The 17,290-nt window shown below is 41.9% G+C and overlaps 2 protein-coding genes across 7 annotated transcripts in view; one reads left to right on the forward strand and one right to left on the reverse strand.

The window, feature by feature from the left end:
- KL (klotho) overlaps nt 1-8,388 on the forward strand; it is a 110,058-nt gene extending 101,670 nt beyond the window's left edge. The window contains exon 12 of one of the 2 annotated variants that reach the window (XR_009498835.1): nt 6,640-8,388. The gene's annotated coding sequence lies outside the window, so the exon portion shown is untranslated. The remainder of the gene's footprint in view (nt 1-6,639) is intronic. The other variant, XR_009498838.1, reaches the window with a different exon arrangement.
- The window catches only part of STARD13 (StAR related lipid transfer domain containing 13), a 382,310-nt gene that overhangs the window by 13,831 nt on the left and 351,189 nt on the right, over nt 1-17,290 (reverse strand). For all 5 annotated transcript variants that reach the window (XM_059903377.1, XM_059903376.1, XM_059903375.1 and 2 more), the window contains 4 exons: nt 17,138-17,290; nt 15,894-16,067; nt 14,594-14,753; nt 6,687-6,885 (listed from right to left, as the gene is read on the reverse strand). The exon at nt 17,138-17,290 is cut by the window's right edge. In XM_059903377.1, coding sequence (XP_059759360.1) covers nt 6,687-6,885; nt 14,594-14,753; nt 15,894-16,067; nt 17,138-17,290 — 686 coding nt within the window. The remainder of the gene's footprint in view (nt 1-6,686; nt 6,886-14,593; nt 14,754-15,893; nt 16,068-17,137) is intronic.

Below are 17,290 nucleotides of genomic sequence, written 5' to 3' on the forward strand. Positions count from 1 at the left end.
ACCTGGAAGAAATGGACAGATTCTTAGAAATGCACAAACTGCCGAGACTGAACCAGGAAGAAATAGAAAATATGAACAGACCAATCACAAGCACTGAAATTGAAACTGTGATTAAAAACCTTCCAACAAACAAAAGCCCAGGACCAGATGGCTTCACAGGCGAATTCTATCAAACATTTAGAGAAGAGCTAACACCTATCCTTCTCAAACTCTTCCAAAATATTGCAGAGGGAGGAACACTCCCAAACTCATTCTACGAGGCCACCATCACCCTGATACCAAAACCAGACAAAGATGTCACAAAGAAAGAAAACTACAGGCCAGTATCACTGATGAACATAGATGCAAAAATCCTCAACAAAATACTAGCAAACAGAATCCAACAGCACATTCAAAGGATCATACACCATGATCAAGTGGGGTTTATCCCAGGAATGCAAGGATTCTTCAACATACGCAAATCAATCAATGTGATACACCATATTAACAAATTGAAGGAGAAAAACCAGATGATCATCTCAATAGATGCAGAGAAAGCTTTCGACAAAATTCAACACCCATTTATGATAAAAGCCCTCCAGAAAGTAGGCATAGAGGGAACTTTCCTCAACATAATAAAGGCCATATATGACAAACCCACAGCCAACATTGTCCTCAATGGTGAAAACCTGAAACCATTTCCACTAAGATCAGGAACAAGACAAGGTTGCCCACTCTCACCACTATTATTCAACATAGTTTTGGAAGTGTTAGCCACAGCAATCAGAGAAGACAAAGAAATAAAAGGAATCCAAATCGGAAAAGAAGAAGTAAAGCTGTCACTATTTGCAGATGACATGATACTATACATAGAGAACCTAAAGATGCTACCAGAAAACTCCTAGAGCTAATCAATGAATTTGGTAAAGTAGCAGGATACAAAATTAATGCACAGAAATCTCTTGCATTTCTATACACTAATGACGAAAAATCTGAAAGTGAAATTAAGAAAACACTCCCGTTTACCATTGCAACAAAAAGAATAAAATACCTAGGAATAAACCTACCTAAGGAGACAAAAGACCTGTATGCAGAAAATTATAAGACACTGATGAAAGAAATTAAGATGATACAAATAGATGGAGAGATATACCATGTTCCTGGATTGGAAGAATCAACATTGTGAAAATGACTCTACTACCCAAAGCAATCTACAGATTCAATGCAATCCCTATCAAGCTACCACTGGCATTTTTCACAGAACTAGAACAAAAAATTTCACAATTTGTATGGAAACACAAAAGACCCCGAATAGCCAAAGCAATCTTGAGAATGAAAAATGGAGCTGGGGGAATCAGGCTCCCTGACTTCAGACTATACTACAAAGCTTCAGTAATCAAGACAGTTTGGTACTGGCACAAAAACAGAAATATAGATCAATGGAACAGGATAGAAAGCCCAGAGATAAAGCCACACACATATGGTCACCTTATCTTTGATAAAGGAGGCAAGCATATACAGTGGAGAAAAGACAGCCTCTTCAATAAGTGGTGCTGGGAAAATTGGACAGGTACATGTAAAAGTATGAAATTAGAACACTCCCTGACACCATGCACAAAAATAAACTCCAAATGGATTAAAGACCTAAGTGTAAGGCCAGACACTATCAAACTCTTAGAGGAAAACATAGGCAGAACACTCTATGACATACATCACAGCAAGATTCTTTTTGACCCAGCTCCCAGAGAAATGGAAATAAGAACACAAATAAACAAATGGGACCTAATGAAACTTAAAAGCTTTTGCACAGCAAAGGAAACCATAAACAAGACCAAAAGACAACCATCAGAATGGGAGAAAATATTTGCAAATGAAGCAACTGACAAAGGATTAATCTCCAAGATTTACAAGCAGCTCATGCAGCTCAATAACAAAAAAACGAACAACCCAATCCAAAAATGGGCAGAAGACCTAAATAGACATTTCTCCAAAGAAGATATACAGATGGCCTACAGACACATGAAAGAATGCTCAACATCATTAATCATTAGAGAAATGCAAATCAAAACTACAATGAGGTATCATCTCACACCGGTCAGAATGGCCATCATCAAAAAATCTAGAAACAATAAATGCTGGAGAGGGTGTGGAGGAAAGGGAACACTCTTGCACTGTTGGTGGGAATGTAAATTGATACAGCCACTGTGGAGAACAGTATGGAGGTTCCTTAAAAAACTACAAATAGAACTACCATACGACCCAGCAATCCCACTACTGGGCATATACCCTGAGAAAACCATAGGTCAAAAAGTGTCATGTACCACAATGTTCATTGCAGCTCTATTTACAATAGCCAGGACCTGGAAGCAACCTAAATGTCCATCGACAGATGAATGGATAAAGAAGATGTGGCACATATATACAATGAAATATCACTCAGCCATAAAAAGAAATGAAATGGAGGTATTTGTAATGAGGTGGATGGAGTTAGAGTCTGTCATACAGAGTGAAGTAAGTCAGAAAGAGAAAAACAAATACAGTATGCTAACACATATATACGGAATCTAAGGAAAAAAAAAAAAAAAAAGGCCATGAAGAACCTAGTGGCAAGACGGGAATAAAGACACAGACCTACTAGAGAATGGACTTGAGGATATGGGGAGGGGGTGGGGTGAGATGTGACAGGGTGAGAGAGTGTCATGGACATATATACACTACCAAATGTAAAATAGATAGCTAGTGGGAAGCAGCCGCATAGCACAGGGAGATCAGCTCGGTGCTTTGTGACCACCTAGAGGGGTGGGATGGGGAGGGTGGGAGGGAGGGAGATGCAAGAGGGAAGAGAAATGGGAACATATTGTATATGTATAACTGATTCACTTTGTTATAAAGCAGAAGCTAACACACCATTGTAAGGCAATTATACTTCAATAAAGATGTTTAAAAAAAAAAAAAAAGAATATGTAAGTGTACATGCTCAGATAGTTTCTACTGGTCGGGGCGCCTGACAAAAAAAAATTTGGAGCCCGCTGCTCCGGGGGGGCTGTGTGTGCCTTCTGCCCAGGTCCTGCCCGTCTCCATCATCGACTCTCCTGGGGCGGGGCACACTGTGGGCCCCAGTCAACTGGCAAGTGCAAGTTTCTGGAAGAGCCTGACCATAGGTTGGACATTCTGGAACCCACCCCCACCCCCACCACGTCCACTGTGAACTGGCACAAGACAGACCTGGGTTTGATAGAGGAGAGCCATTGTGTTCACATTATACAGAAACCTTTTTCCTTTTACTTGCTTGTGCTGAAGCAGAAGCAGATACTCCTAATGACCTCAGGCTTGTCATTGAAGTGTTACAAATTCAGCTGGAGCCCTTGAACTGCCTTTAAATAAGCTGCTTTAGGTAAGATGTCCAGTGCATGCATTGTTTAGCTTTAGGTTGCCAACCTTCTCTTCTGTGCCAAAATTTTTGAAGAGTCATCTGTCGTGGCTACATGTTTTCCCAGCTTCCTTCTACTCACTCATTTCTTTATCCCTCAGAAAACATCTTCTGTCATTATTTTCTACTAAAGGTGCCTGCAAAGGTCAGCTATTAATCCCTAAATTCAGCCTTTGTATCGGATCCTATCCTCTTTGACCTTTTTTGTGGCACAGGCACTCCTGTGGTTCCTGCCTCTTTCCTGGCTCTCAGAAGACTGTTCTAGATCTGGATTTCTAGGTGCTGATAACTTGCGTCCACGCAGATGGCTAGCAGCACTTCAGACTCCACGTCCAGGCTCCTCCCTGCCCCCAGATCAGCTCCCCTCCCCCTTTTCCTTTCTGAATGCTCTTTAAAACTAGGGTCGTCTTTGATCCCTCCATCCTTCTCTCTCCTGTAGACCGTGGGCTTCACATGCGTTCATTATCCATCCAACACTCTAATTAATCATTTGATGGAAGTCCAAGAAGTGACAGAGCTACAGTTGGACCTGCTCTGGAGAACGGAGGAGGAACTGTCCCCCTCTCTTCTCCACAGCCCTTTGGAAACTTTGACCCCAGAGTCTATCCCTAGAACATCTTCATTTCCAGTCTTGCTGCTGGAGGTCCCCACAGGTAACCCAGAGCTTCAATTAATGTGCTGGCTCCCTAACCCCCCATTCTCATCCTGTCCAGAACCTCTCGTTCACCACTTCCAGATTCCTGGGTCAAATAAGCAGTTCTGATGGCCGTGCACCCTGTGGCACAAGCCTGGCTGCCTATGAAATACCTACTCTCTCCTTCTTTCTCTGTAAGAAAACCCACGTTCTGTTCAGGTCTGGGCTGTAATGTGCTCAGGGAAGTTGGGCCCTTCCCTCAAAACCAGGGGATAACCACGTTGGCCTAGACCAAAAATGGTAATCCCATTCCTCTTCCCAGTGATTGATTTAGGGGAGAAAAGTGTAAAATTTCTGGTCTATGGGACCAAGATAAATGCTAGGTAGGCATTTCTGTAAATTTATCTCTCTGATAAAAAGAGACATATGCCCAAGGAGAACCCTTCTGCCTGCCTCTTGACTTTGGATGTGATTTTGGGAAGACATGATAAAGATAAGTGGTGGCAGTCATATTGTGACCTTAAGGGGATGACAAGAGACGCTGACCTCAGCCATGGTGTCACTGAATTAACCAACTCTGGAATTATTTAACTCCAGATTTCTTGTCTTGTGCGATTATATAATGTCTTTATTATTTAAACCACTGCTTGTTGGATTTTTGGTTCTGTGTTTACAGCTGAGAGCACCGTAACTGGTAGCTCCCTCAACACCACCCAAGGGGTCCCCACAGTGATTAATGAATCAAATATGAACTCTTTGCTCTAATATTCAGTGCCCTTCCTGGGTATGGCCCCAGTCTAATTTTTGGAGTCATTTGATGCTGCACTGGACAGTTACCCTTCCTTGCAAGCCAGACAGAACTCCTGTAATCTCCTGACACATGTGCTATTTACTTCACTCAGCATGTGTTCCTCACGTGTCTCAACCTTCAGTTGTCACTTCTCCACCAAGTCCTTATTCTTCATCTCAACCCTCTTGGGTGCTCTTTGTAACCTTATCATGGGATTTCTACAGTCTTGCTGTTTTGCAGTTATTTATGTACATGTCTCGTCTCCCTCAACTGTAAGATGCTTAAGAGCAGAGTTAAGTCTTACCCATCCATATGCTCTGCAGTGCTCCGCATGGTGCCCTGAACATAAGCAGAACTCAGTAAATGTTTGCTCAGTTAAAATAAGCCCTGCTTTGATCTGTTTTATTTTGCTTGTGAGTCTCACAAAGGGCTAAAAGCATTTATCTCTTGGAAATAATCTGACTTTAACCTTAGACTAGTGTCAACCATAACCTGAGAACTGATTAAATGTAAAGACTCATATATGCTACTTCCAAACCATAAGGGAGGTTTAACTGAAGAATGCAGCTCAACCTCTTAGAGCAGAAACATCATGAATTCCCTGTATTTAGCCTCCAGCAACATGTATCACTAGTTTAACTTAAACTATTCACTTTGACAAAATAATATTTATTTAGAGGGTCACCACTTTATCCTGTTTTTACAAATGGTACTTGTTATAATCCTTTTCGAATTTGCAATATTATAAACTCCTGAAACACATTTAGTACAGAATTCTCAAGAGCAAGAATCTTCTTCGAGTTGGATCAATTCCATGTCAAGGTCCACTTCATGTATATGTTGCTAAAAACGCAAAAGTCCACAGGGCAAGTGTTTTTTTCCTAAAGAATTGAGACTTGGACCATTAAATACTTACAGCTGACTGTTGAACAACACGGTTTGACCTGTACGGGTTCACTTAACAGGCAAATTTTTTTTTTTTTTCTTCAATAAATACACAGTTGGCTCTCCCTATACTTGGGTCCTGAATTTGCAGATTCAACGAACTGTAAATCCTGTACTATGTTTATGATCGTGGTTGTTTGAATCCTCAGATGCCCAACTGAGGATACAGAAAACCGACTATGGGACTTTAGCAGCCTCGGTGGGTCCCGGAAGGAATCCCACGAGGAAACTGAGGGACAACTGTATAACCATAACAGTGCAGCTAGAAAAGAGCCACGTGTTCATTTCTAATACCATCCCCTACTTGGCAACTATCTTTAGCAGGATATGTTGTTAAATCAATACTTGCTATTTTCAATGATTAATTATAGGGGTTTTGCTGAGAATTATCAACTTCACATCACTTAAAAAGTTCTAAGTGAAAATATAAATTAGTTGAATTAAGCTTAAGCCTTGATTTGGTTTGCTTACTTTTCACCAATTAAAATACATTGCATTAAAATACATTTACTTTTATTTCTAGTGATTTTAACACATTTGGATTTCACATATCCCAAGGAAATGCTTTCTTTTTAAAAACACCTATATATAAAATAAATTCTATTGTGTTACCTTTTCATTTTAAATTTATTAAAAGTACATTGAAAGTTAGTTTTTATATCCTACATAAAACCCTATTGAGAAGGAAGATTTTGATGTCAAAAACGTATTTTCAAATGCATAAAATATAGCCTGGAGATTTCCATATTGAAGTGTGAACAAAGTTTACTTCTGGAGAGGAGGGTAGAATTGTAACTTTTATATACTTCTTCATGCATTACTTGTACAATTAAAATTCAATCTACAGAATTTTTTTTTTAGGTGGATGAATGCACTTGAGAACACTGATCTGCCTTGTTCCCACTTACACTGATAGATGTGGAGGAAGGTCTCGTTGAGCTTGTTGGTGAAAAGAGGCTCAGGAAGGTCCCGGAAGAACTGCTTCACCATATCTGCCACGTCGTAAGCGGACTGGTCCTCGTAGCTGACGTTCTCAGGAAAGCTCTCGTTCATTTGACGTAAGGCATGGATTCGAGACTTCACGCCTGATTTTCGAAAAAGACCCACCTGAAACAAGCCACAGTGACGTGTTAGTGAGGCCGCCTTTGCCCCAGACGTTTTCTTCCTACTGCAAGCACACTGAGGGAGATGAGAAGGTGATAGGACCAGGACTCGATGACTTGGAATTGCATCCAAACTAGTATATTGTAAATTACTAACTTAGCTACTTTGGGCAGTGGCTGAACACTGACTTCCTCTCCCATGAAATGAAAATAAGAATAACAGCCCACCTTACAGGGCTCCTGAGAAAATATACGTGATTGATTGGGCTTTGTGACTTGTCAAGTCTTTCTTACAACATGGTAGACGTTATTTTTTTATTCATTTATTTAACAAGTTAAATTAAATACCCCCTATATATCAGGCATACTTATATCTTCTAAGAGTCATTAGTGAGCAGGTCAGACAAAATTCCCTACCTTCTGGTGTGTATACTTTAGTGGGGGTTTTGAGAAACTTCTGTCAATGGAAGGTTTGGTGGATCCCAGATAAGTAACCATATCCAATGCCCCTTTGAGGGAGAGGTTTATAGGGAATATGCTCATGAAACAAAATATCGTTAAGCACATATTTTGATTGATAGGTCTTACTTATATGCTTTTCCTTCTTCAGAATCCTTGTAACATATGCTTCTCATATGATGCACTTACTACTCTACCTGGTTAGTTATTATGTGTAGAAGCTATGGCTGTAGTGAGAATGATTCCTAAGTGGCTTTTCTTCAGACTTCAAGACATTGTATTATGCCTTTTTCATCCTTAGGGCTTAGACTCCTCCTCTGCTTGACAAATGAATGGAGCAATAAGGCACCGTGGGGATAATGCCCCTAACAGGAACGAGTGAGGGAGAGCAGAGCCCTATGAGGATGGAGGTTCCTGCAGTGGTTTCCAGGTTATGCTGTAGGCTCTCCCCAGGTGGACCTGCCGTCACCCCAAAAGAACTGAGCTTCTCTGGGAGCCCAGGCTTATAGTGAATTCGTATGTCTACTATTTTTAAATGCCTATAGGGCACTGAGTTTCTCAAAACTGGTTCTTCAACCCTCAGTCTCCACTCTTTTCACTCCCCAAGGGCTCACTGGTTGGCCCACTTCCACATTCCCAGTGGTCAGAGAGGTGGGCAGCGGCCTCGAGTCAGCGCTGCTCTCCCTCCTTATTCCTGGGGAGACACGCCAGGTTGTCTCACTGGCTGCTCTGTGTGCCAGGCCGGCCTCGACCCAAGCTCAGGGGTCTGAGGAGAGCTCTCTTGGTTGCTGCTATAAACGGAGAGCAGCGCTAATTCTTTTAAACTGCGTAACAGCAAGGGAAGAATTCCAAGCAATTAGAGAATACTCAGGTTTTTGTATACGTCAGCTGAATGGATCGCAGGGGCAATTATACACCGCCACTTTTTGTGGCAATAAAGACAGAATTCTTAGTAATACTTCTTGGCATTCCAAGGCTTACCACCCTAATTTCACAGAACAGGATATTCAGGCATAGTATCACTTAAAACATTAATTGCTTTCTTTTTTATTCTTAAAGTTTGGAATGTCTAGAAAATGCAGAACGTTGCCAAGAAGAATCTAAAGAGCATTTCTCTTCCTCTGGCAACTGCTCCAAATTTCATCAGAGGGCATGAGAAGAAAGCATGTCCTGTCAAAAGAAAAGCTCAAGATGTCAAATGAGTGATTATCCAAGTGAGATCCAGCCTTGATGTGTTTACATCTCAACTCTTCTGATTCTGGAAGGGGGCCCGGACCTTGCCTCGGGGCTGTGCTGCTCGGGAGTTCTCAGAAGCCAAGTGCCCCGAGGTGAATTCCGCAGAGTGACTCACAGTTATCCTCCTGTGACTTGGTATTATTCCATTTGAGAATTCCTGTTATTATTATGTTTTAATGGTAGAGAAATATTGATCGGATTCTATAAAAAGAATAAAGCAGACAAGTGTTTGTGTGGACATCGCAGAACGAGATTCCTCTTTTGTCCTCTGTGTCTTGCTGGCTTTGATTTTGGGGGCACGGTGATGTGCAGGTACACACATATCCCAGTGATGTTTTCTTTGTACTGTTTTGTTTCCAAGTTTCTTTCTAGTTTCAGCAAATATTGTGATTTTAATTATTTTAGACATGTCCGGAGCTCTCCAGCTGCGGGCTCCGAGCTGCTTGTTCTGACTTAGATCTCACAGGATGTCCACAGGGTTGTCAGGTATTTATTTGTTCTGCCTCAATTTCTGACAATAACCTTCCCGTCCCACCCTTATCATCCAAGGGACGTGGGAAATATCTGTGGGTTCTGGGGATTTTTGTTGGAAGCGCCAAAGGAAAGTTTTTTTCCTAAGCCTAATAAAGTAAAGGTGGTCTGAAATCAGATTCCAGATGTTGGAGTGGAGAATGGCGGAAGGGAAAGATGGTAAGGGCGCCTGTCTTCAAAGATGTCACTGAGCTAATGTAAGAACTAACCCTGGAACTGTCCTACTTCCTGCCTTCTTGTCATGTGACCGTGGGAATTTTCTATAGTTTAAGCCATTTGGGGGCGGGGCTTCTGGTCCCTGGAGTGAAAAACTCCCTGGGCGTGGTAAATAGAAGCTTCCTCTAGTGATGTAGAGGTCCTGGAACCAGAGAGAAGAGCTTCTCCTACCCATCGTAGAGCAACCAGGGGTGTTGGCCCATGGGATTGGCAACCATCATTTCTTCTTCTGCAAAAAGCTTTCAGAGCAGTGATAAAATTTGCATTTTTGGCTAATTTTTTTTTTTTTTCTAAGTAAAAAGTGGAGGACCAAAGAAACCACTTTAAAATGGGTTTCTTCTAAGGGCACCCTTGTCATCATAGCCGACGGGAGGCAACCCCAGACCCTTCAGCTTCATTACGAGGAGGACCCAAGATGTGTGAAATGTCTTTCATTTGCTTCCGTGTCTGTCACTGGTGGGCGGGTGACCTGGGTAGTCACACGGGGACCCACACTTGGTTTAATGTTCTGCGGTCACCGTTTTGAAATTCTTCATAATTTATATGCACTTTCATTTTGCACAAGGCTTCACAAATTACACAGCAGGGCCTGCACTCGTGTACCTCAAAAGCAAGGCTCTAAGACTCTCTCTTAAAAGGTAAGAATAGAGGTCAGCAATGCGAAATCCATGTTTTAAGCTTCTCTCTTGCACATAATCTCTCACTGTAAAGATAAAAGGATGAACAATGAGGGTTGCTCTGGTCTAGTTTTACTTTCCTCTCTCTTTAGTCTTCCACCCAAAAACTCAGCTATGAAAAAGCAAGGATTCAAAGTATAATTTAAAAAGATAGGCACTGGAACATCGCTCATCTTACCCGAGGTAGGCAGCAGGGAGGGTGGTGAGCAGGCGGCAGGTTGACGACACTTGTACTGAGCATGAAGTGTCTTCCCAGCATAATTGGGCTTTTAAAACTTACCGCTCCATTAGGAGGAGAGCTTGGGCATGAGTGCTGCATTAGAACTCAAATTTCATCTAAATAATATTAAATCTCCTACTTGGCATCCTGTTTATGCTAATCCTTTCAGCACTTAATGATGTTTATCAGGACTTGCATTTCCTCTTCTTTAGGGATGTGCTCCGCTAATGAAGAAAAGTTGGTTTTATTCAGAGAGAGAGAGGTTCCTAAGAACAGTATGTGGTGGGTTCTTATTTGGAGCACTGCAGGTTTAGCCACTCTCTGCCGTGACTTCATATTCATCAGGGGCTGGGTATAACCTATCCTTCTGTGCAATTGATGTAGGGCAGAAATAAAAGCTCCGCCAACAAAGCCTGCTCGTCTCACACACTGCTGTGTCTGAATACAAATGGTTCAGAACTGAAGGCTGAACTCCCTATTTCATCTCCAGCCAGCTGACAGGGCAAAAATGGATACACTGTGTTTCCTCATATGGAAGCTGTTTGGCACTTGGGGGTGCAGGAGGTGGAACGGTGGTCTTGTTTCAGGACTCTGTAGGGCTGTCTTCAGTTGTTTGCGATGAATGTTTGAGAAGAATGCGTAGCATGAGGGAGAGAGGCTGAGCTTATTGCAGGAAGCCTCCCTCCCTGGGATGAGGGGCTGAGCCCTGGGACAGTCTTGCATGGTGGTTCGAGGGGACCATGTAGAGGCAGGCAGCAGAGAAACCAGTCAAGGGTGGTTTAGAGGAAGGGTATTCTGAGACCCTCTGGTCTTGCACGGCCGGTGGGTGCTGAGATCTCAAGAGCCTGTGTAGACCTGAGTCTTCCCTTCAGAGGAGGTGCCGCTGGCGAAGGAAGGACCCTCATCTGGTGTGTGTCCGCTCCTTCCTTGTGACTCTTGTCCCTCCTCTTTCTTTTCTGATTCATTGGCTTTTATGTGCTCGAGTTTGCTCTTAAATCTCTAGAACAGTCTTCCTCCTGAGCCTGGTTTTCTTCGATTCTTATTATGTTTCTCTAGTTTCCCCTTGTCCCTTCCTATGACCACCTTCCTTCTTCGCAGGGACCAGAGGGGGGCTCTGTGTGCTGCCCACACTCTGTGCTGATGAAGGGGAGGGACATACAAGGTGGGGGCCCTGCTGGCGTTGGGTACCCCATAAGGGGAGGAACTGGATTCCACGAAAGTCCCTTTGACATCTTGAGGATTTTTTCTTTTGACGGATACAAGAGAAGGGTTGCCTTGTTCATTGCGGTTACATTTAGAATCAGTATTTATGTCTATGAAATGAGTCTTTTTTCTTATAAAGCTTTGCCAGCATACTGTTTTTCAGTGTGGCGTTCTTCCAGATTAAAAAAAAAAAAAAAAGTTATAAGCCTGAAATGGAGACTGGGAATAAGCCAGCGAGTAGAGATTGAGGAGGTTTTGGTGCCACTGTCCTTCTCTCTGTTCGTATGACTTTGTCTTCAAACAGGAGACTGGGCCCAGTAACAGTAGTGATGCTGGTGATACTCATTATTCAGAATCTACAGGGGGCAGGATTGGTTTCCACTCTACATAAAGACTATACGGTGAGTAGAGTGGTAGTATTACAATGCATTTGTACCCAATCTTGTTCGAGAAAGAATTCAAGGTGACTTACAATGATCTATAAAGTACAGTAAGATGCAATTAAACATAACAGATGAGAGGACTAGAGCAAAAGGAAAATAAAGATAGAAAAGGTTAGCAGGAAGTAGGAATGAGGTTCACACACAAAATTCATGCCCCCAAATTATATATATTTACTACAGGCAGAACATGCATTTGGCTTCAGTAATTCTAGCAGCCAGTGTAGAGAGGAAAACATATCCAGCTGAATGAGTCTGATGTGCCTAATATAAATACAGACCAGTTATCTAAAAACAACAATTTTTTCAGGTGCTGGGGCCAGAGAAAAAAAATTCTTTCATTCTTACAGAAAAGACACCACATGATATAATGATCAACATCATCAGCACAATCCTGAGAGTGAATTCATCAATGAGTTGTTTAGGGCCACTTCTCAAAGTGTCCCTCAATGCTAGAGATGGCATCATCCCAAAGTCCACTGGGACAAGCAATTCTAACAGGTGGTAGCAAAGTGCACTTGTTAAAATCTTGGACTCTGTAGATAGATTTTCAAGCAAGGGTTGGCTCCACCATTGCCACCTAGGGGCTAACCCTTCCCAGGGTGGATATGGGATTAAATGAGGCAATGCTTGCAGGATACTTAATATGATCCCTGAAACATGCTGGGCACGCAAGAAAGGTTACTATTATTGAATGAATGGCACAGATGGCCTGCATTTACTTTAAGCATTCCTGAACAAACACTGTTTTCTCTGAATAGAGCTTTTGCTGATAAGCATTAGCTAGCTGGCTATCCATTAGAATGTTTGGAACAAAATATTTTCTATGCTTGGTAAAAGGCAGAGCCAAACACTCTAAGAGAATCAGCCAAGAGGGGAGATGAGTCTTACATACCCTTATGAAAACTGAGACGCTTGGAAAAACATGTGTCTGAATAACAGGCTACTCTCCACAAAATACAATCTTGGGTCTGTACTAATAAACCAGTAAAAGTACAATTGAAGCCACAAAGTCCTATGCCAAAGGGCATGGTTGCAGTGCTTTCAGGGCTGCAAAAGAGATTAATTAGAGTGGGTATTTCCAAATATTCACTTGAGCTCACCTCCCCAAAAAGTTTTCTCAGTAAAATACCCACAGACCCTCTACCTTTGATTAAGGTGTGCTTTTGATAAAAACTCTAAAATTAAAAAAAAAATCTAATGCTTAACAAAGCAGATTCAATGGATTGCTCTATTGGGATGTTATTCACAAGTCAATTAATATTGGGGCATCTGCCAAAGATAAGCACCATTAGTTTAGTTTTAGACAAGTGGTCTATTGCCCTCCTTTCTGAGAAACAACAGGCAAGCCATCCAGGCCATTTCTCAAACAAAGCAGCCATCACCACCACAACAGTACAGCAACCACTGTTACCCTCACTATAACATCTAAATATGAAAAAATGTAGATATGTGTATTATCTAAATTAGGAGTGGGAAGGGAAAATGGAATAATGCATTTAATTCAATCAACAATGGCATCGAATGAAGAAGTTACTCTTATTCTTACTGAAAACTGGTATCAGATTCATCAAGAGACCATCTTGATTCTTAGCGTGATCACAGCTCTGGGGTAGAGACAAACATCAGTTCATCAATTCGTGTAGCTCAGCTCATTCCTGTCCACTGAGCCCAAGGCCAAGGGAAAATCAATGAGAAGTGCAAATAATCTTAGGTTGGCACAGATTATTCACATGGTATTACAGAGTATGATGAACAAAAGCCATTATAGAATAGTTGCCTGAAAATACCCCCACTACTCAAGGTTGTAATTTATCAGGCAGAATTTTATTTTGGACCGAATGTCTAACAGAGAAACCAATGAGTGTTAATTCCGAGGAGCAAAGGCTTGGCCTGGTTAATTATAGGATGGGTTGCATTCTGGGCCAATCAGAGTCCACCATTGTGATGGCTCCCCCACAGTCCTGGAGACGAAAATGATCTCCAAGAATTTTGTTTAGCTTGAGCTTTTTAACCAACTCCACAAGATGAGGGAATACTTAATTTAGCTGATATTATTTTCATATTTTTAAAAGATTTTTTGATGTGGACCATGTTTAAAGTCTTTATTGAATTTGTTACAATATTGCTTCTGTTTTATGTTTTGGTTTTTTGGCTGCAAGGCATGTGGGATCTTAGTTTCCCGACCAGGGATCGAACCCGCACCCCCTGCATTGGAAGGCGAAGTCTTAACCACTGTTATCACGAGGGAAGTCCCTATTTTCATATTTTACTTGCACATTTTAAAAACATATAAATAAATTTGTCATGGTGCTGCTTCAAAAAAAATTTAATAAAGGGAGATATAAAGACCTAATTCTGGTTTTAAAAAAAAAGACAAAGAGGGATAACAGAATGCTGTGAAATCAATGGTGGCACTGAGACCATAATTAAAAGGAAATGCAGTAGACAGCCTTACTCTCAGTTTCGGGGGAACACAAATCAGCCATCACGGGTACAGATGATTAACATTAGCTTTCTGCAGTCACTCCAGGGTGTCCTTCAAGTTGCCAGTGAGGAAACATCCTCACACAGCTTGACAAGGATGTCACCTGGTCAGATTAAATACTGACCTATAAAGATCACAATGCCTTTTATTTTGGAGAGGCATGTCTTGTCTGATCCTGGACAGATCTGGCTCTGCCTGGAACTCCATACATCCCAGACTGTGCTTGGGATTTATGACCCTACCTGATCGAGGCAGTTGCTGCGTAGATACCTCAGGGCTTGCTGGATACTCTGTGGCAGGGGCTGCCCCGTTCTCTGGACGTGAACGATGAGAGGAATGCCAAAGACTGTCTTGTCTCTGTAATCAGGAACTTTCATCCTCTTCATGAACTTTGGAACTGCCCTAGAATTCAGAGAAAGCAGGTCATGCACGCCTCGTGGAGCACACTGTGGGGACAGGCTGTGAGAGCAAGAGGGAAGCCAAGCTTTTGTTGGAATATTGGACAGGCACGGGGGGATTCAACATTTCTCTCTTAATTATTCACATTACATGGAAGGACTGTGTGTGCCCTGTGCCTCTGTTAGACCTCTAACTATTAAACAGCATGACTCACGTTAGCAGAATGGATTTATGGCCCCGCTTTCAAATCAAGTGCTCGACTTTCCAGTTTAATTGTGACAGACACACTTCTCAAGTGATAAACACTTAAACGTCCCCAACAAGACATAACAAAACAAATTAAAAAATACATCAAGAAGAAATCTGGTTGGGGTTGGGGGAGAAAGAAGGGGAGAGAAGATAAATCACATCCCTAGACTATATCCTTACTTTTCTAGAACCAGTTGTACCTTTTAAAGGAAATTTTAATACACAAGCATATATTGATTTGACCACGCAGTTTATAACTTTCTAAAATATTTTTATAAAAGCATTGCCGATTCTTTTATATGACAATTAACAACACATTTTATTTTTTTCCAAATCCACCAAATCATCTAAAATAGGTCCACATTCAAGTTCCAACATATGCTTTTGTCAATCCCTTATTCCAAAGGTTTACTGCATATTCTTGTTTTTATTTGCCAGTGAAATAAAAGCAGAACTGTATTTGAAGAGTTCAATGCTCTTTGAATGAAGCAGTGCTGTAAGTGTTGAGCTCTGCATTGGGCCAGAAGGTACAAGAAACAGATGTTTCTTTGCAAACTGCCAAAATTACTTGATGGCAAGTTTATTTTTAATGTCTCTGTTCACAACTAATTACTCTTTACTTGTCCTTTTTCCTTCTTGGAGCCTGACTGCCTTCCCTGGAAACTGACAGAGAGCTACAAATAAAGCAATGCTTCCTGCAGGCTACATCACATCCAAGCTTTGGCAGCCCAGAGGTGGACAGTAAGGCAGAACTCTGGGCATTATTTTCAGGAGATTGGCAGTGAAGGCAATGAACGGATTCTTCAGAAATCAGAAAGTAAATGCTGAAGTGTTCGCGATCACATACTGAGCCCTGGAACAAACGGTCCCCTCCTAGGTGAATGGGCTACGCACCACGTCCAGCCGTGTTTGTTGGACATGGAGTGCTTCTCCATGATGGCCGTGAGGCGAAGCAGCGAGAAGCGCTGGAGCAGGTTCAGCTGGCCGGCTGTCTGACCGCTGATGTGGGGCGACGCCGTGGACGGCTGCGGCTGGTGTGAGAGCTGGAAGCTGTTCCACCGGAGTCGCCTTTACCGGAAAGACCGTCAGAGAAGCCAGTCACAAAGCGGACGTGTTATCGGAAAATACAGGATGTTATTAATTGTTAAGTAGCTAATCAAAATAGTTTCCGAGCCAAGAAAACCACAAAGCAAATGGAACAGAAGACACAAAATGTACAGGATAAACAGAATAAACTATTTTTCCCAAGTCTGATAAATCTGGAAAAAGTCATTATCTGTTTCATTAGGAGGCTTGAATAAGTGATATAATAAATTTTATGTGTTTGTTTATTCCTAAACTCATTCCCAAAGTGTTGAATGCAGCTGAGACTGTGTGTGTACGTAAGAGAGAGAGAGAGAGAGACATTCAGACAGACAGACAGACAGTGACAGAGAGCCAGAGATCGCAAACGTTTGGGAGCTGTAGAGTACTGTCACACTGCTGTCTTGTCTCCGCACTCTGACTGGTGAGCAGCACTGACGAAGCACTCCTGAAGTGATGACACGTCAGTCAATGAGCCCCGAGAGCCATCACTGCCTCAGTGAGAAACCCAGCAGCACATACAGTAGGTAGGCTGTTTCTACTGCTAAGGCCCTTCCAGGGACATTGTCTAAGGAGCTTCTGAAATGGCCGTTGTAAAACAGCTTTTATGTACTTAGTAATCGGCATTTTCAAGCCAAAATAAACTTATGAAGTGTGTATACACCTTAGATCTCAGAAATTTCTCATGGAGTTTTTTAAAAGTTTAAAATTTGGGGTAGAGATGCTTTGCAAGGTCATGGGAAGAGCCTGTGCACAGGCAATGGACCTGCTCATCAGTGCTTTGCACATAAGAAGCTCAAAAACTTTTTTTTTGCATAAAACCAAGATTGAATTAAAGGGTAAACACTAGGAGAAATGAATGTGAGTTAACATGGATTCAATCACCACAATATCTGCACAAAAGACATACTACTGTTCAAATAATTCCCAACCGCATACATCACTTAGGAGAGTGTTAAATATTTAGAAGGTACTCTATAAATGTTTGTTAAACACACAGACCATAATTATTATGAAATGGATTAAACATCATTTCACAAAGTCATGCCACCAACCTGTTTGGCCTGGTCAGAGAGGCCCCTACTCCAGAATCCCTCCTTTCTCTGACTCCAGCGGCCTCTGATTCATTAAGCGACGCTCCATCTCTTTCCACATCACTGGGTGTTGTCCGACCTTCGGAGACAGAATTGCCTTCAAAGTCTAAGGTG

Source organism: Balaenoptera ricei, chromosome 18 (genome assembly GCF_028023285.1).
Source record: "Balaenoptera ricei isolate mBalRic1 chromosome 18, mBalRic1.hap2, whole genome shotgun sequence".
Classification (NCBI taxonomy): domain Eukaryota; kingdom Metazoa; phylum Chordata; class Mammalia; order Artiodactyla; family Balaenopteridae; genus Balaenoptera; species Balaenoptera ricei.